Source organism: Scyliorhinus canicula, chromosome 2, assembly GCF_902713615.1.
Source record: "Scyliorhinus canicula chromosome 2, sScyCan1.1, whole genome shotgun sequence".
Classification (NCBI taxonomy): Eukaryota; Metazoa; Chordata; class Chondrichthyes; order Carcharhiniformes; family Scyliorhinidae; genus Scyliorhinus; species Scyliorhinus canicula.
The window spans coordinates 76323633-76349695 of NC_052147.1; the positions used below are offsets into that span (position 1 = coordinate 76323633).

General features: G+C 46.7%; 1 protein-coding gene across 1 annotated transcript in view; it reads left to right on the forward strand.

The window, feature by feature from the left end:
- The window catches only part of ttc6 (tetratricopeptide repeat domain 6), a 564332-nt gene that overhangs the window by 298436 nt on the left and 239833 nt on the right, over positions 1–26063 (forward strand). The window contains exon 16 of the mRNA XM_038780915.1: positions 6703–6823. Coding sequence (XP_038636843.1) covers positions 6703–6823 — 121 coding nt within the window. The remainder of the gene's footprint in view (positions 1–6702; positions 6824–26063) is intronic.

The following is a 26063-nucleotide window of genomic DNA, read 5'->3' on the forward strand; positions in this document are numbered from 1 at the left end:
AATATTCGGCATCCTGCACCTTCGGGATCAATCCCCTGCTCAGGACGAAAAAATCTATTTGGGAATAAACCCTATGGACATGAGAGAAAAAGGAATACTTCCGCGCCCTCAGCCTCCCAAACCTCCAGGGATCCACCCCTCCCATCTGGTCCATAAACCCCCTCAGCACTTTGGCCGCCGCCGGTCTCCTACCCGTCCTTGAACTGGACCGGTCCAGTGGGGGATCCAGCAATGTGTTAAAGTCTCCCCCCATGATCAGGCCCCCTGCTTCCAGGTCCGGAATGCGGCTCAACAAGCGCCTCATGAAGCCAGCATCATCCCAATTCGGGGCATATACATTAACGAGCACCACCTTTTCTCCGTGCAGCCTACCCTTCACCATAATATATCTGCCCTCCTTGTCCGACACCACCTCAGCCACCTCGAACGCCACCCACTTCCCCACCAGAATCACCACCCCCCGGTTCTTCGCGTCCAACCCTTAGTGAAAAACCTGCCCCACCCACCCCTTCCTCAGGCGAACTTGGTCCGCCACCTTCAACTGGGTCTCCTGGAGCATAGCCACATCCACCTTCAGCCCCTTCAGATGAGAAAATACCCTAGGTCTCTTAACCGGCCCATTCAGCCCCCTCACGTTCCAGGTGATCAGCCGGATCAGAGGGCAACTCGCCCCCCCTCCCCCGCCGGCTAGCCATAGCTTATCGACTGCTCCCCCCAGGCCATCCCCCCCCCGCCTGACCCGTTCCCCATGGCGATAACTCCTCTCCTCCACCCCACCGGCCCACACCAGCTCCTTCCTGGCAATCCCAACAGCAACCCGGTATCTCCCCCCCCCCCCCCCCCCCCCCCTCCCCCCCCCCCCCCCCCCCCCCCCCCCCCCCCCCCAGGCTAGGACCCCTCCTAGCCGCGACGCACCCTCCATGGTACTGCCGTGAGTCAGCTGACTTCGGCTGACCCCGGCAGCTCCCGCCAAAACCCATCCCCTCCCGGCATGGGGTCATCCCCCTCTTGCCACACCTCCTTGGCACCGCTTCAGCGCGGGAAAGAAAACCAGTAGAGGCCACGCCCCCACTGCCAGCTCCACCCCCCCGCCAGAGGAAAGCCCGCGCTTTCACACTGCCACACCCCACCTTCTGACGCAGCTCCCCAAAATCCAATTTCACCCCAGCCCCCAGCCCCGTACAGAAGGGAACATAAAAAACAGAAACCCCCAATATTCCCCACATAACCCACAACCATACCCAACAGACAGACCCACCTGGAAACAGAGCAAACAAAAAAAAACCAGCATAAAAAACACATGTCAAAATTACAAAACAGCAACAGCGAAAACAGCAACAGCCATAGTGTGCCCCCAGACCCTAGTTCGAGTCCAGCTTCTCCGCCTGTACAAAGGCCCATGCCTCCTCCGGGGACTCGAAGTAGTGGTGCCGGTCCTTATATGTCACCCACAGACTCGCAGGCTGCAGCATTCCAAATTTGACCTGCCTGGCATGCAGCACCGCCTTCGTCCGGTTGAACCCGGCCCGCCGCTTTGCCACCTCCGCACTCCAGTCCTGGTAGATTCGCACTACCGAATTCTCCCACTTGCTGCTCCTCTCTTTCTTGGCCCAGCGCAGCACACACTCCCGGTCGCTGAATCGATGGAACCGCACCAGCACTGCCCGCGGGGGTTCATTTGTTTTGGGCCTCCTGGCCAGCACTCTGTGGGCACCCTCAAGCTCCAGGGGCAAATGGAAGGACCCCACTCCCATCAATGAGCTCAACATCGTGGTCACATAAGACGGAAGATCCGACCCTTCCAGCCCCTCCGCCAGGCCCTGGATCCTCAAATTCTTTCGCCTTGTGTGAACGTCCAAGCGGTCTTGCCACTTTTTGTGAAGTGCCTCGTGCAACTCCACTTTCCCCACGAGGACCACGGCCTCCTCCTCCCGCTCAGCGGCGTGCTGCTGCAACTCCCGAATGGACACCTCCTGGGCCGCCTGGGTCTCAAGCAGCCTGTTGGTAGTCGCATTCAGGGAGTCCAGCAACTCAGCCTTCAGCTCCGCAAAACAGCGCAGAAGAGAGGCCTGCTGCTCCTGCGCCCACTTCCACCAGTCCTCAGGTGTTCCGCCGGCCGCCATTTTGTCCTTCTTCCCCCGCTTTTCTTGGGGAGCTGCTGCAGCCTTTTCCTTTGCCCCACTCCGGGTGAGCACCATAAATTGTGTGGAATGCTCCTCCAGGCACCTTCCCCCACCGGGATTTGTCGAGACAGCGCCGTTTGGGGCTCTCAAATAGGCTCAAAAGTCCTTAAGTAGCGGGAGCTGCCGAACGTGCGGCTTAGCTCCGCATAGCCGCAACCGGAAGTCTGAGAAATGCCAATCTTGATGGCTATTTAGGTCCTAAGTATTCTCAGGGACAAATGCTGGCAATGATATCAGAATTATGCCTGTTGGTGGTCTTTGCCACTGTTCTGCTGGTGGCTGCAAAATTTGTATGAGTTCATCTGATTTAAATAATGCCAATGGGTTCCTGCACCATTTCAGATTTGCCTTGGGTGCCTGCCACCGTGAAGAGATTGGAAAGTACTGATCCAGATGCTGAGGGGGTGTAAAGGAGGCTGGATAAATAATTTCTTCCCAGAATAGTGATTTTATTATACCTTTGACCCTTTTTGTAAGGAGGCTAAAAATGTTAGTTGAAAAAAAATTGTGTTGCTCAAGTTTAATAAATGCAGCCTGGAATCTTGGGGTCACTTCATTTTTGTGCATCAGCCTCTACGTTCCTTTTCACTGGGCCTCGGCCTCTGAAAAGCTGAGCTCAGGGGGCTTCAGAGTAGGCAGTTTCTACCTTTTTCTCCACTTCCTTCATACCAAAGATTCCATCCATTAGAAGGCTATTTCAACTAAATAGCCTCGGAAGACAACTAAATAGGTTACAAAGAAAGAATAAAGAAAAAAGAAAAATCACAGCACAGGAACAGGCCCTTCGGCCCTCCAAGCCTGCGTCGATCCAGATCCTCTATCTAAAACTGTCGCCTATTTTCTATGGATCTGTATGCCTCTGCCCCCTGCCCATTCATGTATCTGTCTAGATACATCTTAAATGACGCTATCATGCCCGCCTCTACAACCTCCACCGGCAATGCGGTCCAGGCACCCACCACCCTCTACGTAAAGAACTTTCCACGCATATCTCCCTTAAACTTTTCCCCTCTCACCTTGAACTCGTGACCCTAGTAATGAGTCCCCCACTCTGGGAAAAAGCTTCTTGCTATCCACCCTGTCTATACCTCTCATGATTTTGTAGACCTCAATGAGGTCTACAAATGAGATCTCAACCTCCGTCTTTCTAATGAAAATAATCCTAATCTAGTCAACCTCTCTTCATAGCTAGCACCCTCCATACTAGGCAACATACTGGTGAACCACCTCTGCACCTTCTCCAAAGCAGCTACATCCTTCTGGTAATGTGGCGACCAGAACTGTACACAGTATTCCAAATGTGGCCGAACCAAAGTCTTATACAACTGTAACATGACCTGCCAACTCTTGTATTCAATACTCCTTCCGATGAAGGAAATCATGCCGTATGCCTTCTTGACCACTCTCTCGACCTGCGCAGCCACCTTCAGGGTACAATGGACCTGAATACCCAGATCTCTCTGTACATCAATTTTCCCTAGGGCTTTTTCATTAACCGTATAGTTCGCTCTTGAATTGGATCTTCCAAAATGCATCACCTTGCATTTGCCCAGATTGAACGCCATCTGCCATTTCTCCGCCCAACTCTCCAATCTATCTATATTCTGCTGTATTCTCTGACAGTCCCCCTCGCTATCTGTAACTCCACCAATCTTAGTTTCATCTTCAAACTTGCTAATCAGACCACTTATACCTTCCTCCAGATCATTTACGTATATCACAAACAACAGTGGTCCCAGCACGGATCCCTGTGGAACACGACTGGTCACAGTTCTCTATTTTGAGAAACTCCCTTCCACTACTCTCTGTCTCCTGTTGCCCAGCCAGTTCTTTATCCATCTAGCTAGTACACCCTGGACCCCATGAGACTTCAATTTCTCCATCAGCCTACCATGGGGAACCTTATCAAATGCCTTACTGAAGTCCATGTATATGACATCTACAGCCCTTCCCTCATCAATCAACGTTGTCACTTCCTCATAGAATTCTATTAAGTTGGTAAGACATGACCTTACCTGCACAAAAACATGTTGCCTATTACTGATAAGCCCATTTTCTTCCAAATGGGAATAGATCCTATCCCTCAGTATCTTCTCCAGCAGCTTCCCTACCACTGACATCAGGCTCAGCGGTCTATAATTACCTGGATTATCCCTGCTACTCTTCTTAAACAAGGGGACAACATTAGCAATTCTCCAGTCCTCCGGTACCTCACCCATGTTCAAGGATGCTGCAAAGATATCTGTTAAGGCCCCAGCTTTTTCCTCTCTTACTTCCCTCAGTAACCTGGGAGAGATCCCATCTGGACCTGGGGACTTGTCCACCTTAATGCCTTTTAGAATACCCAACACATCCTCCCTCCTTATGCTGACTTTACCTAGAGTAATCAAACATCCATCCCTAACCTCAACATCCGTCATGTCCCTCTCCTTGGTGAATACCGATGCAAAGTACTCCTTAAGAATCTCACCCATTTTCTCTGACTCCACGCATAACTTTCCTCCTTTGTCCTTGAGTGGGCCAACCCTTTCTCTAGTTACCCTCTTGCTCCTTATATATGAATATAAGGCTTTGAGATTTTCCTTAACCCTGTTTGCTAAAGATATTTCATGATCCCTTTTAGCCCTCTAGATTCCTCGTTTCAGATTGGTCCCACATTCCCAATATTCTTCCAAAGCTTCGTCTGTCTTCAGTCGCCTAGACTATGGGCGCGATTCTCCACCCCCCACGCCGGGTGGGAGAATAGTGGGAGGGCCTCCCGACATTTTTCACGCCCTCCCTCTATCCCCCCCCCCCCCCCCCCCCCCCCCCCCACCGCCCCCGACCCCTCTTTTACGAGAGGGGTAATCCCAGGTTAAAGAGGTGTGAATTGTTGGTAGGATTTTGCAAGCCCAGGTAACCCCTTCAACGGGATATCGCGCTCAACTCATCGATCGACAGTTCCAAAGCGCCACAGCAAACAACCGCACCAACCACCTCAGAATACAAACACGGGACACAACCGACAGAGTACCCGTTGTCGTCCTGTATTTCCCCAGAGCGGAGAAACTACAACATCATCTTCGCAGCCTTCAACATGTCATCGATGAAGACGAACATCTTGCCAAGGTCATACCCACACCCCCACTACTTGCCTTCAAATAACCTCGCAACCTCAAACAGGTTCAGCAGTCAAGGGCATTCAGTCTCTGATCTCCGGGTAAACGTTCTCCAAGGCGGCCTTCAGAACGCGTGACAATGCAGAATCATCGAACAGAAACTTATAGCCAAGTTCTGTACACATGAATACGGCCTCAAACGGGACCTTGGATTCATGTGCATTACATTCACCCCCTCACCGTCTGGCCTGGGCTTGCAAACTCCTACCAAATGTCCTGTCTTGAGACAATTCACACCTCTTTAACCTGGGATCACCCCCTCTCTGGATCTGTAAAGACTTAATTACCTGCAAATGCTCGCATTCAAAGCACTGTCTTGCATTTTTGACTTTGTCTGTATATATGTTTCTGGAATCTACCTCTTCATTCACCTGAGGAAGGAGCAGTGCCTGTTGGACTTTAATCAGGTGTTGTAAGACTTCTTACTATGATTCTATAAGAGAGAGGGTTGGGTCCAGAGGAGTACCACTTTGTGAAAATAATAGCACAGGCAGATGCACATCAACATTTTATTTGCATTAAATGGTTGCTTTGCAAAGTCTGGAGTGCAGAAATCAAGACCTGAGGGTTGAAATTGTGGCATCCCTTTATGTAGGAGGTTCAGGAACACCTCAAGTAATCCAAATTGCTTAGTTATTTGATATTTTTACAGAAGAGTGATTTTACCTCCTCTTCTACCATTCATTGGAATGGACAATGTCAAGCCTCAAGTGAATACATTTGTTTAAATCTGGTTTAATGTATTTATGATTACAAATGATTTAATTCTGAGTTTTGGGCCTGTATGATACGTTATTCCTTAAATTCAGCGCAGTTTCTTTTTATTATTTTTCTTCTTAACAACGATTATGATACTTTTGTGTAGTAATGCAAACTTGGTATGATGTTGTGATAAAATATAGCAACTTACACTCGCCAGAAGAACAATTAATGCACATTGGCTTGATTTTCCCCACTTCTTCTCTCAGTTTCTGAAAGGACTTGGTATGGGTGGAGCAGAAATTGGGACATGTTCCATTCTTTCCTGGCCTTTCCCCCCTTCATACCTATTTGCATTCTTGCTGGCAGGCATGGATAACATTCAATATGTTCCTGCCGATATCAGTGATGTATCACCCAGGTGAGCTCCCAGTTCATTGAAGGCATGCCAACCTCAGAAACTCCCTATATCTCTGCAAACTTTGCTGTTGTCAGTGTTGTAGTTTAGAGGCATATGCATCTCTGTATTGCCACACCATTTACATTTTTCTTCTTTGTCTAACTTTGTATAGAAATTTTGGAAATAAACAAGCTATAGTTTTCTCTCAATATAGTAGATAATATAAATTTACTGATAAATCTTTACCTACTTTTCTTTATAGTGCTTATCAACAGTGAAGTTGAGAATTTGGATTCATTTTTGCATCGAGGGATTTTGTACACTGAACTCGGTGAATGGCAGGAAGCAATATTTGACTTTGAAAGTGTTGTCAAGCTTGACAGGTAAACTGCCTGAATCTTCTTGCATTGTTAATCAGTTTGCATCAGAAAATAAAAGTAATCAAACATCATGATTGTTCACAAATAATCACTACACGCATAATGAATTTGTTGATCATTCATTGGTCGGAATTCTCTGGCCGTTTGCTGGCAGTGGGATTCTCTGATCCCGCCGGCAGTGCACCATGCCCGTGGATTTCCTGGCAGCATGGGGTGGCTTCAGCCAGGAGTAGAGAATCTGGTCACCAGCAAACGGCACATCTCCGAGAAACATGCGGCTGTGGCTGGAGAATCCCATCCACAATTGTTTTTGTCTTTCCTCACTTGCCGCCTTGTAGCAGAACGGGGGCACTTTAAGAGAACGATTGCATGTTGTCATCTTCTGGCAGGCAAACAGGCAGTCTAATATCGCATGCTATGTTATGTTAGACAATGTTATGTGTTAACATCGTCTAAATAAAGCTCCAAGGACTGCAAACTCAATCTTAAATCTACTGTAGTGATCTCTATATGTGCACATTAAGTACACAAGGACTTAATGTGTAATCAGTAGCACCACATGATCACTAGAGGGTCAGACCAACAGGGGTATAAAAGGCAACCACATTGGTCTCTCTCATCCTCTTGGGTGCACTGTGACCAAGGCAATAGCAGACTCGTACAGATGGCTAGTGGAGTTATGTATAGTTACTGTAGTTAGATCTTGTTAACCTTATCACTAGTATCAATGTAAAAGTAAAGAACTCATGCAATTATTGTTATAGTTACTCAATAAACCTTTTGTTATTACTGGACGAGGTTGAGTCTTCTTCATCGAAATTCAGAAGAGCTCATCATTAAACAGGGATTGAGTAACACATGTTACCTACCACGCAGGTAGCAAAACGTTAACATTGTCTAAATAAAGTTCCAAGGACTGCAGACTCAATCTTAAATCCACTACAGAATTTTTACTGTTCAGATAGGCCATGTGCCAACATGGCAGCTGTGTAAACACCATATACTAGTGAATCCTATTATCAAGTGAATGCTCTTTCCACCTCATGTCTTCTTTTTACATCTTATTTGTTTATCAATGCAAAGGTGACCATGTTGATGGTGGGGTATGTAAGGGTTCCAGTGGGTTGTCAGGTAAGGGCGGCACGGTAGCACTGTTGCTTCACAGCTCCAGGGTGCCAGGTTCGATTTCCGCTTTGGTCACTGTCTGTGAGAAGTCTGCATGTTCTCCCCGTGTTGGCGTGGGTTTTCTCGGGTGCTCCGGTTTCCTCCCATAAGTCCCAGAAGACGTGCTCGTTAGGTGAATTGGACATTCTGAATTTTCCTTCTGTGTACCCGAACAGGCGCTGTTGTGTGGTGACTAGGGGAATTTTCACTGACCTCATTGCAGTTTTAATGTAAGCCTACTTGTGACAATAATAAAGATTATTATATAGGCTATTATATAGTGCGACATTCTCAATATGGTGTTGATGGTAGCATGCTAGCTTGGATGAGCATCTCACTGCCTTATAGTTTTGTCCTGTCATCTGATCTTCAGAAGCTTCTGAAGGCAGCTCAAGTGAAAGTGGTTGAGCTTCTTGGCATAATGCTGGTATACAGTCCAAGTCTTACATGCAGAGAGAGAGTGAGCATGACTATTGCCCTAAAGACGTTCAGTTTGGTAGGCAGACTTGTCCTCTTTATTCCCAGATGTTTGAAGTCAGCCCAAGGCTAAATTTGCTTTGGCAATTCCTGCATGTGTTTCATCATCAGCATGGACAGTTCAGAAAGTTCTTGGCATGCAGGCAGAACCTGGCGTGAGAGGCTTTTGAGGGAAGAAGACTTTCAATTAGAAAACACTATCAAGATTTGTCGTGATGTGGAGATGCCGGCATTGGACTGGGGTGAGCACTATAAGAAGTCTTAAAACACCAGGTTAAAGTGCAACAGGTTTGTTTCAAATCACTAGCTTTTGGAGCACTGCTCCTTCCTCAGGTGAATCTGTCATGGAGATTTGACATGCAAGCAAGCCAGCTGCACAGCAGATTAGCACGCTCGACCTGAAACATTTTGGTGCCAATGTGTATGAAGACACCAGCACCATAAGCTTAGTGGCACATTCACATAGAACATAGAACACACACATAAGAAATGCATTCCAAGTGCAGACAGCCATTTTAAATGGCAGACTGGATCCACCATTTTGTGACAGCGATATGGCACTCCACATGGGCCGCGACAATGTCCAGCATGGGGGAAGGTGTGTTCCAAGTGTGGCAGAACAAATCATTTTGCGAGACAAGGTTTTTCACGTCCAACTGGGACCAAACGGGATCAGTTAACATGATTGATGAGATGTGCATCGAAGACCTGTTTTTCGTTGATTTGATTTCGACTGACAACACAATGAGTCTGAATATGCAAAGTGAAGAAGTCTTACTTACTGGTTGCAGCAATAGTGATGGTGATGCCGACTCCATGGAAGACAGATGGACAATTCCAGTGATGATCAATGGCACTTTAATAAACTGCGAACTTGACACGGGAGCAAGGACCAAACTTATCAGCTTGTCAGATTTGAACAGGCTGAGAGTCAAATCGTAAATTTAGACAGGACTGCTGGGAGACAATGGGAAGGAGATTGCAATGTTAGGCACATGTGAGCTCGAAGCATGGGTACATGACAGATGTCACGCCATAACATTTTCCATTGTGGCACGGAATGGGAGTGCACCATAGGAGCGAAAGCATATGAGGCATTGAACCTAGTTGAGCGGCTGTACATTCCAGACAGCGCTATGACGGAGTATGATTGCAAATGGTAAGGAGATTAAGTGACGCAGTTAACCAATGAGAGAAAAGCAAAAGTCAAGGTGAAGGAAGATAAACCAGATGAAGAGATAGAGGAGCCAATAGGAATTCCAGAATTCTGGTTAACAGTCTTCAAGAATGTGGATGTGCTCAGTGACATAATGCAGGAGCATGATGTGCCCATCCTAAAGCATCTACAAGACTTAAAGGTGAAATTTTCAGGTCCAGGGCAGCCAATGAATTTTACTCTGGAGTATAAGTTTGAGACAAATGAGTACTTCACAAATGAAGTACTGACAAAAACATACAAGATGGAATCGTCTCCTGATGATTCAGATTTTTTCTTATTTGATGGACCAGAAATTCTAGGATGCACAGGACGCCAGATCGACTGGAAGGAAGAAAAAAAAAGTCACAATGAAGACCATTAAAACGAAACAGAAGCATAAGGGTAGAACTGTTATGAAAACTGTACCAAATAACGCTTTCTTCAATTTTTTTTAGCCCTTCTGCAGTTCCAGACGATGGTGATCTGGATGAAAGTTCTGCGGCAGGACTCTGACATTAGTCACTTTTTCAGGTACACGTAATTCCACGAGCAGTGTTATACTTCACAGGAGAAGCTATCGCAGACAATGATGTTGATTACGATGATGTTGATTATGGTGATGTTGATTATGATGATGTTGATTACGATGAAGAAGATTACGATGATGATGATTATGATGATGTTGATTATGATGATGTTGATTACGATGAAGAAGATTACGATGATAGTGATTACGATGATGATGATTATGATGATGAAGATTACAATAATGATTATGACGATGATGATTACGATGATCATCACCACAATGATAATGATTACGATGAGAAATGTGAAGAAGCAGATGACGCACCAGAAGAGAAAAACAATGAGGATTTACTTGCTTTATTTGGCAATAGTGATGAGGTGGTAACAAGTAGCTTCCAATCTGCGCAGGACAACCAAAATGGAGTGTGCCGAGTTTGAAAGCAAGAGTGCAACAGCAAACAAATTAGCTGAGAGCAAATCTACTGCGAACTGAAGAAATAATCCCCATTTGGAGAAATTGGCTCCAGAGAAGTACGATGATTTCTCCTCTGCCCACAGAATAGTTCCTGCAGTGAATTCCCAAGCACTCGAGGCCAGTCCATCAGACAAGAAAAAATGGATACATTTTCGTGCAGTTCTTCAACAGACGAGGCATGTATATCAGATGAGGATGAGGCACTAATTGAGACTAAAACACAAAGTGAAGAAGTAATGCCTAACGTTGAGGACATTGATCCAGCTAATATACGGGAATGTGAGGGTTTTCAGATCATTTCTGCAGTCGCAAACTTGCCTCGAACTGCAAAAGTGTCCAAACATATACTGGCATTCGATTCCTCACCAGTTAATAGGCATGCAGTACAGCATTCAAGCGCAAGCACCATGGATCAACCACAACTCCTCAATCCAGCAAAGTCTCCAGAATCAGCCATCTTGGCAGCAGATCCAGAAACAGCTACTACAGCAGACAATCCAAAGCAGCTACCATAGCAAAAGATCCAGAAGCAGCCATTGCAGCAGGGGATCCAGAAACAGCTAATCCCTTGGCATCAACCAGGAGCAAGAATGATGCTCGAGGTGCACAGTTATATGTGAGTGTGAACCACACGGATGATGCCACCAAAGCCAATAAGAAAAGAAGGACAGAGCTGATTATAAAAAAGAGAAGGAAGGGTGAGAGAAGAGTTGAGGACACAGTTGGTCGACTGGGTAGTAGCCATGACAGTGAAGACACAAGCATTGGCAATAAGGCGAATAAACAAGAATGCACACTGAGTAGGAAGCATTGTTTCAAAAGGTTGAAAGAGTTGGTGACTCAAAGACCAGCCAGAAAAATAATCTTTTGAAAGATGAAAGATGATCATGTATTTGGTCAAGATTCAGGAGACCAACACAAATATATTGTTAACCTGAAAGACTGAACATATAATGAACTGTGTACAAGGGACATTGTTATTGTTATTCAAGTGCAAGCACCATGGATCAACCACAACTCCTCAATTATTGTGAAATTGTTATGCATATTATGCTCTGTAAAGTGCAGTTAGATTTGTATATATGACATGTTGGAAATTTTTATGTAGATCATGGTTTGTAGGGCACAGTTACATTGGTTGAACATTCACATTTCGAAAGGAAGGGGGATGTGGTTATATGCATCTGCATAGTAATGCATAGACTTGGATATACTCCAACCAACAGGTGGGGACAGAGATCCACCATGTGACTCCATAGAACTGGCAATTGGTAGTAAGTCGTTCTAGAGGACAGTCGCATTCAGAGTAGTTCCAAGAGGATTCAATTATTCGTTACCATTTGTATCTTTCCACGTGTTCACTTTATTAATAAACTATCTTACTAGTCAAAGAACTAGAAGTTTTGTGTGCAACTTTACCACGGCTATAACATAGAACATAACAATAGATAGAGTGGTGTTTCTCGACACTGCGAGTGCCGCGAAACATGCAGCTAATCGTGCTGGTCACGGGACATTGTTCCAATTTGGTTAAATCGCACCCATTGACTTTATTATATGCCCTTCCTATCGCATGATTTATTTTCTGCCCCACATCCTGACTACTTCTAGGGGCCTGTATATAACACCCATCAGGGAATTTTTCCTCTGTGATTCCTCAACTCTACCCACATAAATTCTATGCCTTTCAACCCTATGTTGCTTCTTGCTTTCGATTTAATTTAATTTCTTACTCACAAGGTAATCCTGCTCCCTCTGTACATCTGTCAGTCCTTTCAATAGGACACACATCCTTGAATTTTTAGATCCCAGTCCTGATTCCCTTCCAGCCATGTCTCTGTGATGTGCCCTACCAGCTCATTTGCCTTGTATCATATACTGGGCGTATCTAGGTACAACACCCTCAGTCCTGTGTTGACTGCTCCCCTTTTCAGAGTTGTCGCTGTATCTGCTGTAACTGAAGTTAGATTCCTGCCACTTTACATACTCTCTGCTCTTTTACTTGTTCTGAAAACTTTACTAACCTCTCGTGAGCCCTTGGCCCCTTTAACCAGTTTAAAGTCCTCATCATTAACCTGCACCCAAACATAGAACATAGAACAGTACAGCACAGAACAGGCCCTTCGGCCCTCGATGTTGTGCCGAGCAATGATCACCCTACTTAAACCCACGTAACCCGTATACCCGTAACCCAACAATCCCCCCATTAACCTTACACTACGGGCAATTTAGCATGGCCAATCCACCTAACCCGCACATCTTTGGACTGTGGGAGGAAACCGGAGCACCCGGAGGAAACCCACGCACATACGGGGAGGACGTGCAGACTCCACACAGACAGTGACCCAGCTGGGAATCGAACCTGGGACCACTGGAGCTGTGAAGCATTGATGCTAACCACCATGCTACCGTGAGGCCCCAAACCTTCTCCTTTAACTTTGACTTTCTAATTTTCCATATAATTGAACCCTGCCGCCCCCAACTATTTAATTTAAAGCCCTATCAGATCAAGAGTCTAGTACTTCATCGCTGGTGTAGGCCTGATCTCTCTCTTCCTCCTGGCAGTATTAGGGCCTGGCCATGTGGCAGATATTGGATAAGTGAACGTACAAAAGGTGAAAGAGATTTTGGGGTAAGGGATGGGTTGAGGGAGGAAAACATTAGGCCCATGGTCGCACCAACTTTCAATTTATGGTGTATCTCAGGATGATGAGTAGGGAGTTGAAATGGGGCAAAGGGCTGTAACACACCACCATCTTCAATGTCCTCAGCAGCACTGGATTCCATCTCCATGGGCCCTTTTGCTATGGTCCCCTTGAGAAGGAGCACCAAGTCCTCCATTGGGGTGAGTGGATGCAGTTGTGGCAGCATGCTGGTCATCTGCCAATCACTCCCATTATTGATGTCCTTTTGCTGTAAGTATGAGGCTATGTCTAGGTGGTATCAAGTCCATAGAGGCAACGAGAGTTGGGTAAGGGACTGGTATTATTGGAAGCTGTGTGTGTGAGTTGGAGTATGCAACTGTTAGGCCTGTCTCCTATAGTTCTAGTAGATGTAGTCAAATGAGTGATAGGGTTGTGGTGAATTTAACAGGCTTGTTTGCTCAGTATGAGATGTGATGTGTAGATGCATTCACTAACCTTGACCACAAATGTGGAGTTGTCATATTTCTGCACTGCTACCAAGTCCTCAGGGTGAGACTCCAGGCATTTATCTCTCAAGCCACCTGTTTCCAGTCCTTTTTGAGGACATACCCTCCTGATGAACAGATGCTTCTGATGGTTGTGGCGGGAAATTCAGCCTGCATTGATGGCTGGAGCGGACGATGCCGTGCTTCTTTTTACGACAGTGAGAAGCTTGTTTTTCCGATTTTGTGATATTTTCCGCTTCCATCCGTTATGGCGGCCTTTGTAAGTGGGCCAGAAATCTAACCCTCTGTTTCTTTCTGCTGAGTATTTACAGAACATTCTGTTTTTATTTCAGAGCTTGAGCATCCACCACATTTTGTCTTTGAGTTGACCTCTTCCCTTTCTCTTGAAAAACAAGGTGGCACATAATGAAAGGAAGCAAGGTAGAACTGGGGCAGATGGGCAAATGGTTGAACTATCAGTGGAGGAGCGTTTTGAGAACAGTGATCATAACTCCGTCAGATTCAAGATTGTTATGGAAAAGGACTAAGATGGGCCTGAGATCAAAGTTCTAAACTGGGGAAGGCCAATTTTAATAAGATCCAATATAATTTGACCAGAGTGGACTGGAAGCGGAGACTTTTAGGTAAATCTGTGACAGAATAGTGGGGACGCATTCAAAAAGGAAATAGGAAGAGTACAGGGCTGACGTGTTCCAATCAAGAAAAAGGATTGGACCACCAAATCCAGTGAACTCTGGATATCGAGGGATATAAAGCATTGGATAAGGAGAACAAAGGAGGCTTATGGCAGATATCGGGGGCTCAAAACAGCAGAAGCCCGATAATAGTATCATAGAACTTACAGTGCAGAAGGAGGCCACTTGTCCCATCAAGTATGCACAGACCCTTGGAAAGAGAACCCCAACAAAGCCCACACCTCCACCCTATTCCCGCAACCAACAACCCCATCTATCCTTTTTTGGATACTAAGGGCAATTTAGCATGGCCAATCCACCTAACCTGCACATCTTTTGACTGTAGGAGGAAACCGAAGCAGACACGGGGAGAACGTTCAGAGTCTGCACAGACAGTGACCCAAGCCAGGAATTGAACCTTGGATTCTGGAGCTGTGAACCGACGGTGCTAACCACTGTGCTACTGTGCCACCCTTGTGCTGCCGTTCCACCCTAGAGGTGTATAGAATGTGCAAGGGGGAACTTAAAAAGAAAATTAGGAGAGCAAAATGGGAACATGAAAGGATACTGGCAGGTAAAATAAAGGAAAATCCTAAGTTGTTTTACAAGTACATTAAGGGTAAAAGGATAAATAGGGAAAAATTTGAGCCCATTAAGGACCACAGTGGTAATTTGTGGCGGGAGCTGGAGGACGTAGGTAGGGTTCTAAATTTTCACTCATGAGATGGACAGTATGGATATAGAAATCAGAAATCAAGAAAAAGGATTGGACCACCAAATCCAGTGAATTGGAATAAAATGAAAGAGATTAGTACGGACAGGAAGGAGGATCTGAGTGGTCTGGCAGGCTTAAATGGAGAAAAATATCCAGGGCTAGATGGAATGTATCCCAATTTGTTGAGTGAGGCAAGGGAGGAAATAACAGGGGAGCTGGCAATAATTTTCAATTCCTCTCTGGCCACAGGAGAGGTGCTAGAGGATAGCCAGTGTGGGCCATTATTCAAGAAGGGAGGCGGAAATGAGAGGACCAGCTGAAGCGGTAGTTTGCACGAGAAGACAATAGTGGCGAAATCCGTCCGGGAGAAGCAAGGGGTAACACCGGCACCGGACCCATTCGAGGATTGCCCTCCGGAATTGTCTCACCGGCACAAACAGATGCCTACTTATATATATCATATCCTGTGTACATAACGGCAAATATCCTTTGTTCAAAAATCCAATAAAAAACATTTATAAAAAAAAAGAAGGGAGGAAAGGACAATCCAGGAAACTCCTGGCCAGTCAGTCTAACCTCAGTGATAGGGAAACTATTGGAAGCAATTCTGGGAGTCAGAATTAATGTGCATTTGGAGAGGCAGGGATTAATCAAGAACAGTCAGCATGGTTTTGTTAAGAGGAGATCATGTCTGACTAACTTGATTTAATTTTTCGAGGAGGTGATCAGGTGTGTAGATGAGGGAAATGCATTTGACATGGTTGACTTGGACTTCAGCAAGGCTTTACATGGGAGACTGATAGTCAAGGTAAGAGCCAATGGGATCCAAGGACATTTGACAAATGAGATCCAAAATTGGCTGAGTGGCAGGGGTGTTTTTCTGACTGGAAACCTGTGTCCAGTGAGGTCTTGCAGAGATCAGTGGTGGGGCCCTTGCTGTTTGTGGTTCATATAAATGATTTAGATATGAATGTAGGAGGTCTGATCTGTAAGTTTGCGAATGATACTAAAATCGGTGGGTGGTAAATAGTGCGGAGGATAGCCTTCGATTACAGGAAGCTATAGATGGTTGGTCAGATGGCAAATAGAATCCAATCTGGATAAGTGTGAGGTGATGCACTTGGGCAGGACAAACAAAACAGCAGGACCTGAGGAAGCACCGTGGATCAGAGGGACCTTAGTGTGCATGTACACCGGTCCCTTAAGGTAGCAGATCAGGTGGTTACAGTGGTTAAGAAGGCATAAGGTAGGACTTCCAGTGGCGGCAATGAAGGAGTAAGTCGCACATTTGGTGGCTCCCGCTCGGGTCAGACTTTTGGACCTTTTCTCTCAATTTTTTACCGGACTTGATTTGGAAAATCAATGACAGAGGCAATTGGGTACTGGATTCCCACATTGGTGCATGGAGAGGCTGTCTAGAAGTGCTCGCAAAGACAGAAAAGACGGACAGAGAAGGCTTTGGTTGAAGCTGCAGTGGGAGAAAGCATGGCGGAGGACCGGAGCTCTGGCTTATCGACCCAGCGGTCAATGGAGCAGCTGATGCAAGTTATCCAGGAGGGCTTCATCAAACAGAAGCAGGCCTGCTTGGACCCGATTAAAGAATCAATTGCGCGGCTGAAGCTTAGTTTGGATGCCCAAGATCGGGCGATCCAGAAAGTAGAGAAGGCACTGGCTGTCCAGGAGGAAATCAAACTGTAGTGGAGATGGAAGTGGGGCTGCTGAGAGACCAGCAGAAAAGGCTACTGGAGAAAGTGGAGGACTTAGAAAATAGGTCCCGCCGGCAGAACCTGAGAATCGTCGGTCTCCTGGAGGGGTCCGAAGGAACGGACACTGGGGCATACATAGCTGGCATGTTTGAGAAGCTGCTGGGGGAGGGGACATTCTCCCGACCCTTGGAAGTGGACAGGGCTCAAAGAGCGCTCGAGAGGAAGCCACCAATGGGAGACCCCCGAGGGCAATGGTGGTGAGATTCCACAGGTATTTGGACAACGAGCATATTATACAGTGGGCCTAGCAGACACGGAGCTGTAAATGGGAGAACAGTATCCTGCGGATCTATCAGGACCTGAGTGCGGAGGTGGCCAGGAGAAGAGCGGGGTTCAACCAGATGAGGTCGACCCCTTTTTAAGAAAAAGGTGAAGTTCGGACTGCTGTATCCAGCCATCTCTGGGTCACGTACGAGGAGCAACATTTTTATTTCGAGTTGCCTGAGGAAACGCAGTACTTTGCGAAAAGGAAAGGGCTGGTGGCGGATTGAGAACTTTGAACTTTGGTACAACGTTCATGTTTAAAAAAGTTTCTCGTTTTTCGTTCTGTGGACGTTATTTGTAATGTCCTCTGTATTGATTTGGGGCCAGTTGCAGAGTTGAGTGAGTTAAAGTTTACATTTGCACTGTTGGGGGATGGAGGTGTGTTTGTTAGATGCTGGATCTTTTGCTTGATTTTTTTCTTTGTAGTGTTTTTTTTCTCGGGCAATTGTATTGGGATTGGCTTTCATTTAAATATGTGTGTATGTACGGGGGGAGGGTGGGGAGGGAAGAATAGGTAGGAGAATGTCTGACGCCAGGTGCGGGGACCACCAAGCTAGCTGGGTGGGCTAGCTCATGGAAACGCAGCGGGGGGTGAGCAGATGTTAGGTTATCGAAGGGGTCGATTTACGTTGTGCTGTTACTCGGGGAGGGAGGGGGAGAAATGTTCTACAGACGAGGGAGGGCCTTTTGCTGAGGGACAGAGAGGAGGTCAGGAGCGGAGACTGCCTGGGGTCGGGAAGGTGGAGGCGTGCGGCGCAGGCTAGAAACTGTCCCAAGAATGGTGATGGTTGATCGGCGAGGGGGGGGAGGGGGAGGGCGATGAGCCCCCCAATTAGGCACGCGTGATCAAGCATTTGAGAGGACTGAAGGAGGACTGAAGGAGGACGTTGTAATGCTACAGGAGACGCACCTTAGGGTAGCTGACCAGATTATATTGAGGAAGGGATGGGTCGGACAGGTTTTTCACTCGGGACTGGACTCGAAGACTAAAGGGGTCACGATCCTGATCAACAAGCGAGTGTTGTTTGAGGCGGGAAGAATAGTTCCGGATGTGGAAGGCCGGTACATTATGGTCAGTGGGAAACTGGAGGAGGTGCAGGTGGCACGAGTAAATGTGTATGCGCCCAATTGGGACAATGTGAAGTTTATAAAGCGGATACTAGGGAAGATACCGGACCTGGATTCGCACAAGTTGGTCATGGGAGGGGTTTTCAATGCAGTTATTGACCCTGGTTTAGACCGGTCGAGCTCAAGACGGGCAGGGTGCCAGCAATGGCAATGGAACGAAAAGGGTTCATGGAGCAGATGGAGGGGGTGGACCCATGGAGATTTGGGCAGCTGAGAGTGAAGGAGTTCTCCTTCTACTCTCACGTGCATAAAGTGTACTCCCGGATTGATTTTTTCATTTTGAACCGGGCTCTATCGACAGGGGTGGTGAATACAGGGTACTCGGCGATCACAGTCTCAGACCATGCTCCGCACTAGGCTGACCTACAGGTTAATGAAGACAGTAACCAGGAGGTTAGACGTGGGACTTTTAGCTGAAGAAGAGGTGTGCGGGCGGCTGAGGAATGTATTCAGAACTACCTGGAAATCAATGACACGGGGGAAGTTTTGGCAGCGGTGGTCTGGGGGGCATTGAAGGCGGTGGTTAGAGGGGAGCCGATCTCGATATGTGCCCACAGGGAGAAGGCAGACAGGGCAGAGATGGACCGACTGGTAAATGAGATATTACAGGTCGACAGGAGGTATGCAGAGACCCCAGAGGCAGGGCTTTTAAGGGAACGGAGGAGGCTACAGGCGGAGTTTGGCTTGTTAACCACAGGGAGGACGGTAGAGCAGCTGAGAAAGGCGATGGGAGCGATTTATGAGCATGGAAAAAAGGCAAGCAGAATGCTTGCACAAAATAAAGCAAATTACTGCGGATGCTGGAATTTGAAACAAAAGAGAAAATGCTGGAAAATCTCAGTGGTCTGGCAGCATCTGCAGTGAGAGAAAAAAGCTAACGTTGCGAGTCCGATGACTCTTTGTCAAAGCTAACAGACATAGAAAGTGGGAAATATTTATACTGTGGAGTGAGAATGAAAGATGAGTCATAGCCGTAGAAACCAAGGGAAACCGACTGCTAATGGCCACAGAAGCCAAGGGGAAAGAGTGCTAATAATGTGAACGGTCAAACAGCAGGGAAACTAACATCAGAGGATGAACTGGATGTGTGGGGGGAGGGGAAGGGGGAAGCAAAGAGGAAAAAGGTGCAGGAAAGATAGATAAGATTGGGGGGGGGGGGGAAATTCAATATATATTAAGAAAGCCAGCACTAAGAGTGAAATGGAAAGCAGTGAAGTTGGATAGTGAGGGAGGGATTTATGGAAATCCTGTCGGAGAGACGAGCAGTACTTCTTCAGGTTAGGTATTCCTGGAAGAGAGGTGGCAGTGAGTTAAATATAAAAGCAAATTACTGCGGATGCTGGAATCTGAAACAAAAGAGAAAATGCTGGAAAATGCACATTTAATTGTCCCCCCCCCTCCCCCCCCCAATCTTATCCACCTTTCCTGCACCTTTCTCCTCTTTGCTTCCCTCTTCCCCTCCCCCCACACCTACAGTTCATCCTCTGATGTTTCTCTGCTGTTTGGCCTCTCACACCTTTTGTTCCCTCTGGGGTCTGCCATTAGCACTCTTTCCCCTTGGTGCCTGTGGCCATCAGCACCCGGTTTCCCTGGGTTTCTGTCGCTTTGACTCATAGAACATAGAACAGTACAGCACAGAACAGGCCCTTCGGCCTACGATGTTGTGCCGAGCAATGATCAACCCACTCAAACCCACGTATCCACCCTATACCCGTAACCCAACAACACCCCCCTTAACCTTACTTATTAAGACACTACGGACAATTTAGCATGGCCAATCCACCTAACCTGCACATCTTTGGACTGTGGGAGGAAACCGGAGCACCCGGAGGAAACCCACGCACACACGGGGAGGACGTGCAGACTCCGCACAGACATTCTCACTCCACAGTATAAGTATTTCCCACTTTCTCTGTCTTTTAGCTTTGACAAAGAGTCATCAGACTCGAAAAGTTAACTCTTTTCTCTCCCTACAGATGCTGCCAGACTTGCTGAGATTTTCCAGCATTTCCTATTTTGTAAGACTTTATACTGTGCTCACCCCAGTCCAACACCGGCATCTCCACATCATGACACTCGATGAGGCAAAAGAGCGTGGGGTGCTTCCCCCGACGGTGTCACAGGCCATGATTTTGATGATACTGAAGTGGGCAAGGACCCGGAGCTGTGTGGGTCTGACAGGCCAATATCCCTATTGAAAGTGGACGCCAAACTGCTGGCCCAAATTTTGTCCTCTAGGATTGAGAACTGTGTGCTGGATGTTATTGGGGAGGACCAGACGGGGTTTGTTAAGGGAAGACAGTTGGTGGCCAATGTAATAATGAGAGCATATGGAGGGGGCTTCATGCAAAGGCACCAGCTTGCGGTGCTTATAACAGTGCCTCTGCCGTTCCCGAGGGAAAATGAGTTTATGTACCTGCAGGTGCTGGACTTCCTACGTATGCAGGTTTCAACCTTCCCGCTCCTATCACCAACGGGGTTACAGGACAGAGTAGTTTTCAGAGTGTAGGTGGGAGAAGGGAAGGTCTCCGACATCTACAGGGAACTCTTGGGGTCAGAGGGGACACAGGCGGAGGAGCTGAAGCGCAAGTGGGAAGAGGAGTTGGGCGGAGAGATAGAGGATGGTCTTGGGGCGGACGCGCTGATTGGAGTCAACAGGTCCACAACATGTGTCAGGCTTAGCCTGATACAGTTTAAGGTTGTTCACCGGTCTCACATGACAGTGGCCCAGATGAGAAGGCTCTTTGGCGTAGAAGATAGGTGTGCAAGGTGTGCGGGAGGACCAGCGAACCATGTCCACATGTTCTGGACATGCTCAAAGCTTAGGGGATTTTGGCAGGGCTTTGCGGATGTCATGTCCACGGTGTTGAAAACAAGGGTGGCGCTGAGTCCAGAGGTGGCGTTTTTGGGGTGTCAGAAGATCCGGGAATCCGGGATGAGAAAGAGCCAGACGTTCTGGCCTTTGCTTCTCTGGTAGCCCGGAGATGGATATTATTAGCTTGGAGAGACTCAAAGCCCCCGAAGTCAGAGACCTGGCTATTGGACATGGCTAGCTTTCTCTGTTTGGAGAAAATCAAGTTCGCCTTGAGAGGGTCAGTTTAGTGTAGGTGATTAATAAAGTTGGGACCTGTAAGGGGGAAGACGGCTTCTGCACTATGTTTATAGATTCATGTACATTGTTTACTTTGTTGTTGTTGTAAAACCAAAGACACCTCAATAAAATGTTCGTTAACAAAAAAGGCATAGGGTATACTTGCCTTCCTTAGCTGAGGCATAGTTTAAGAGCAGGGTGTTTATGCTGCAACTGTACAAAACATTGGTTCGGCCACAGCTAGAGTATTGTGTGCAGTTCTGGAATCCACACTATAGGAGGAATGTGATAACATTGGAAAGGGTGCAGAGGAGATTTACCAGGATGTTGACTGGGATGAAGAGTTTTAGTTATGAAGAGATATTGGATAGGCTGGAGTTGTTTTCCTTGGAACAGAGGAGACTGAGGGGGGACATGAAGGAGATGTATAAAATAATGAGGGTAATAGATAGAGTTGACAGGAACAAACTTTCCCCCTTGGTGGGGGATGGGTGGGGGGGGGGGGGGGGGTCAATGACCAGGGGCATAGATTGAAGGGAAGGAGCAGGGGGTGTAATGGGGATATGAGGAAATATGTTTTTACCCAGAGGGTGGTGGGAGTTTGGAACTCACTGCCTGAAAGGGTGGTGGAGGCAGAGACCCTCATAATATTTAAGATGTATTTAGATGTGTACTTGCGATCTATGCAGACAAGGCTATGGGCCAAGTGCTGGAAAATGGGGTTAGAATGGTTAGGGTGGTTGTTTTTGACTGGCGCAGACGCGATGGACCGAAGGGTCCTTTACGTGTTTTACGACTCTATGACTCTATGATGGTATTGTGGTAATGCCAGTGGACTAGAGACCCAGGCAAATGCTCTGCATGTGGTGTATTGAATTGAGATCAGTACATAGTGAGCCACAGGGCATGCACGGGCTGTAATCAGGCCAGATGTAAAGGATGGTTTCCTTGCCAGCTTATTGGAGGGTGAGGTTGCAAATGGGTTCTACTGCAGGGGATTCAGATGAGAATCTCAAAAGGCACACACAGTATTAAGCTGATGGGAATGCAAACCAAGATGCCAGATTCAATGCTGGCATTCCAGGCAGCCTTCAGTCATTGTCAAGGAACATACAGTTGATAAGGTTCCCCACGGTCGTCTATTGCAGAAAATACGGAGGCTGGGGATTGAGGGTGATTTAGAGATGTGGATCAGAAATTGGCTAGTTGAAAGAAGACAGAGAGTGGTAGTTGATGGGAAATGTTCAGAATGGAGTTCAGTTACGAGTGGCGTACCACAAGGATCTGTTCTGGGGCCGTTGCTGTTTGTCATTTTTATAAATGACCTAGAGGAGGGCGCAGAAGGATGGGTGAGTAAATTTGCAGACGACACTAAAGTCGGTGGAGTTGTAGACAGTGCGGAAGGATGTTGCAGGTTACAGAGGGACATAGATAAGCTGCAGAGCTGGGCTGAGAGGTGGCAAATGGAGTTTAATGTGGAGAAGTGTGAGGTGATTCACTTTGGAAAGAATAACAGAAATGCGGAATATTTGGCTAATGGTAAAATTCTTGGTAGTGTGGATGAGCAGAGGGATCTCGGTGTCCATGTACATAGATCCCTGAAAGTTGCCACCCAGGTTGATAGGGTTGTGAAGAAGGCCTATGGTGTGTTGGCCTTTATTGGTAGAGGGATTGAGTTCCGGAGCCATGAGATCATGTTGCAGTTGTACAAAACTCTAGTACGGCCGCATTTGGAGTATTGCGTACAGTTCTGGTCGCCTCATTATAGGAAGGACGTGGAAGCTTTGGAACGGGTGCAGAGGAGATTTACCAGGATGTTGCCTGGTATGGAGGGAAAATCTTATGAGGAAAGGCTGATGGACTTGAGGTTGTTTTCGTTAGAGAGAAGAAGGTTAAGAGGTGACTTAATGGAGGCATACAAAATGATCAGAGGGTTAGATAGGGTGGACAGCGAGAGCCTTCTCCCGTGGATGGAGGTGGCTAGCACGAGGGGACATAACCTTAAATTGAGGGGTAATAGATATAGGACAGAGGTCAGAGGTGGGTTTTTTACGCAAAGAGTGGTGAGGCCGTGGAATGCCCTACCTGCAACAGTAGTGAACATGCCAACATTGAGGGCATTTAAAAATTTATTGGATAAGCATATGGATGATAAGGGCATAGTGTAGGTTAGATGGCCTTTAGATTTTTTCCATGTCGGTGCAACATCGAGGGCCGAAGGACCTGTACTGCGCTGTATCGTTCTATGTTCTATGTTCTAAGTTGCTCGACTCCAACTTGGCATCAGGCATCATGCAGCATTCACCCTCTCAGCAACCTCCGTTCCATCTCCTTGTCACAATGCAAATCTAGAATGGGATGAAATGTTTGCATTTTTTTGTCCCTAACTGAAAGGGAAACCCAGAAGTTCCAGGTTTCTGGAAGGGGGAGCTGTTAATTGGATTTCCTGACTTGACATCAGACACCTGAGAAATCAACCCCTGACTCATGTTGCCAGGGCAAGAGAGATTGACTGGGAAGACGAACACTAATCTGATAGGTTAATGTCACTAATCTTCAGCCTCAGGTAAGAACAAATGCAGGGGCTCCAGATAATTTGTCTTTCCAGCCAATGGCTAGAACAGTATAGAGGTTAGGGAGAGTTGCATATGCAGTCCAGGCACGCCGAGGAGCTGGGCAGTTTTTACTAGAGTCGGCCATACCGTTTATGGGGGCAGATACAGACTATAAATAAGACACAGCGCAGCAGCGCGGGGTCCCAGCAAATGGGGAGCCCCATATGGAGAGGTGACTGTTGTGGTGGGAAAACCAATCTCAGCCTTGGAAGCACTGAATTTGTTGATAGACTCATTCTAACTTCTTGAGCCTCTCAGCAAGCAATACAGAACAACATTAGGCTCTGATTAGTGGACTTTCTTTCAGAGCGGGAAAACAATTTGCCAGAAGTTGAGATGTGGTGGAGACTTTGTTCAGACACAAATTTCCTGAATTGGTGTGAAGTTTCTGAACTTTCATTGAGTGAAGGAGCAAAGCAGCAGCCAGGTTTCTGGCAATCGGTCTGGTGGGCAGCCTGAGGCAGAAATGAGGACACCGACCTAATATCAGGGTGCAAGCCAGCAAAGCCTTCAGCGAGGTGGCGCTGGCCAATGGCCGTCAAGAGGAGCAGCGGGGTGACTCTTGACCTTGAGCCAGTGCTGAGGAGGCTGGGTGGGCAACCAACAAAAAAGAACAGAAACCATCAGGCCAGGTGTCCAGCAGCAGCAGCCAGCCAGCAAGCCAGAAGCACACGCGGCCATTGAGACTCGAAGTTCGGCCACATGGGCGAGAACTGAGAGACGAGTAGAGCAGCAGTCGGGAGATGCAAAGAAGACCATGCAAGCGCTTGCATCGTGTTTTGGGGAATCACAGAGCAGAGACCAACAGGAGTTGGTGTCTCAGCCAGAGCCAGAGCCAGCTTCTCCCAACATGCCGAGAGACACAGCCTTTTAAAAGACTACTCAGTGACGCCATCTAGTGTTGATATACATCTTGTTTACTCTCCTTAGATTATACATATCATTACATCCCCCCTTTTTAGATGTTTGTGTACATTATAAAAAGGAACATATGAGTAACATTATTACATGATACATTGATATGTCTACTAAAAGTTAACAAGTGAATCAGAATTTGTTAAACAGTTCATTTGTTTTACTTCACAAATTCAGTCTGACGGGTTACTTTTTTATTCTGGATGATCTCCTCAATCCAGTCAGTGGAGTGGTAAATATTTTAACGGCTTCTGGAAGTCATTTTGTATCTTGGCAGATGTTGTCGTAGTCCAAAATAATTATTAAATTGAAGACTTGGAAATAACTTACTAGAAGATTTAACTTTCAGAAGAGCACATTGATTTCTTATAAGAACAGAACCATCCATCAGTTGCTTGAACAGTGTATGAATGAGGTGCTGCTTGACATATCACCTTAGCTAGATCAGAATATCCTCCAGTGGGAATCTGAATTCTCACTAGATCACCTGGATTAAATGGTTCCAGTGATTTTGCATGTTCATTATAGTATTTCTCCTGAAGATTCTTCTGATGTTGCATTTTCTTTATGACTGGCTGAAGATCTGGATCAGGTAATCGCAGACATGGAAGAGTTGTACGCAACGATCTGTTCATTAACAACTGAGCAGGAGATAAACCTGTTGAAAGAGGAGTATCTCTGTAATTCAATAAAGCTAGGAACATATCTGAATTAGAGTCAATTGCTTTCTTGAAAAGTTGTTTCACAATGTGAACACCTTTTTCAACCTTGCCATTAGATTGGGGATAAAGAGGACTAGAAGTGATATGAGTGAAACTGTATGTACGAGCAAATTCTGTCCACTCATTGCAATCAAAGTAAGGTCCATTGTCTGTCATGACTCTGCAAGGTATCCCATGATGAGCAAATATTCCTTTAGTTGCTTTAATCACGGATTTCAAAGTAGAATCAGACAATTTAATTACTTGTGGATAATTTGAAAATTAGTCGATGATCAAGACATAATCACAACCATAAAAATGAAAAAGAGGGGCAGCACGGTGGCACAGTGGTTAGCATTGCTGCCTACGGCGCTGAGGACC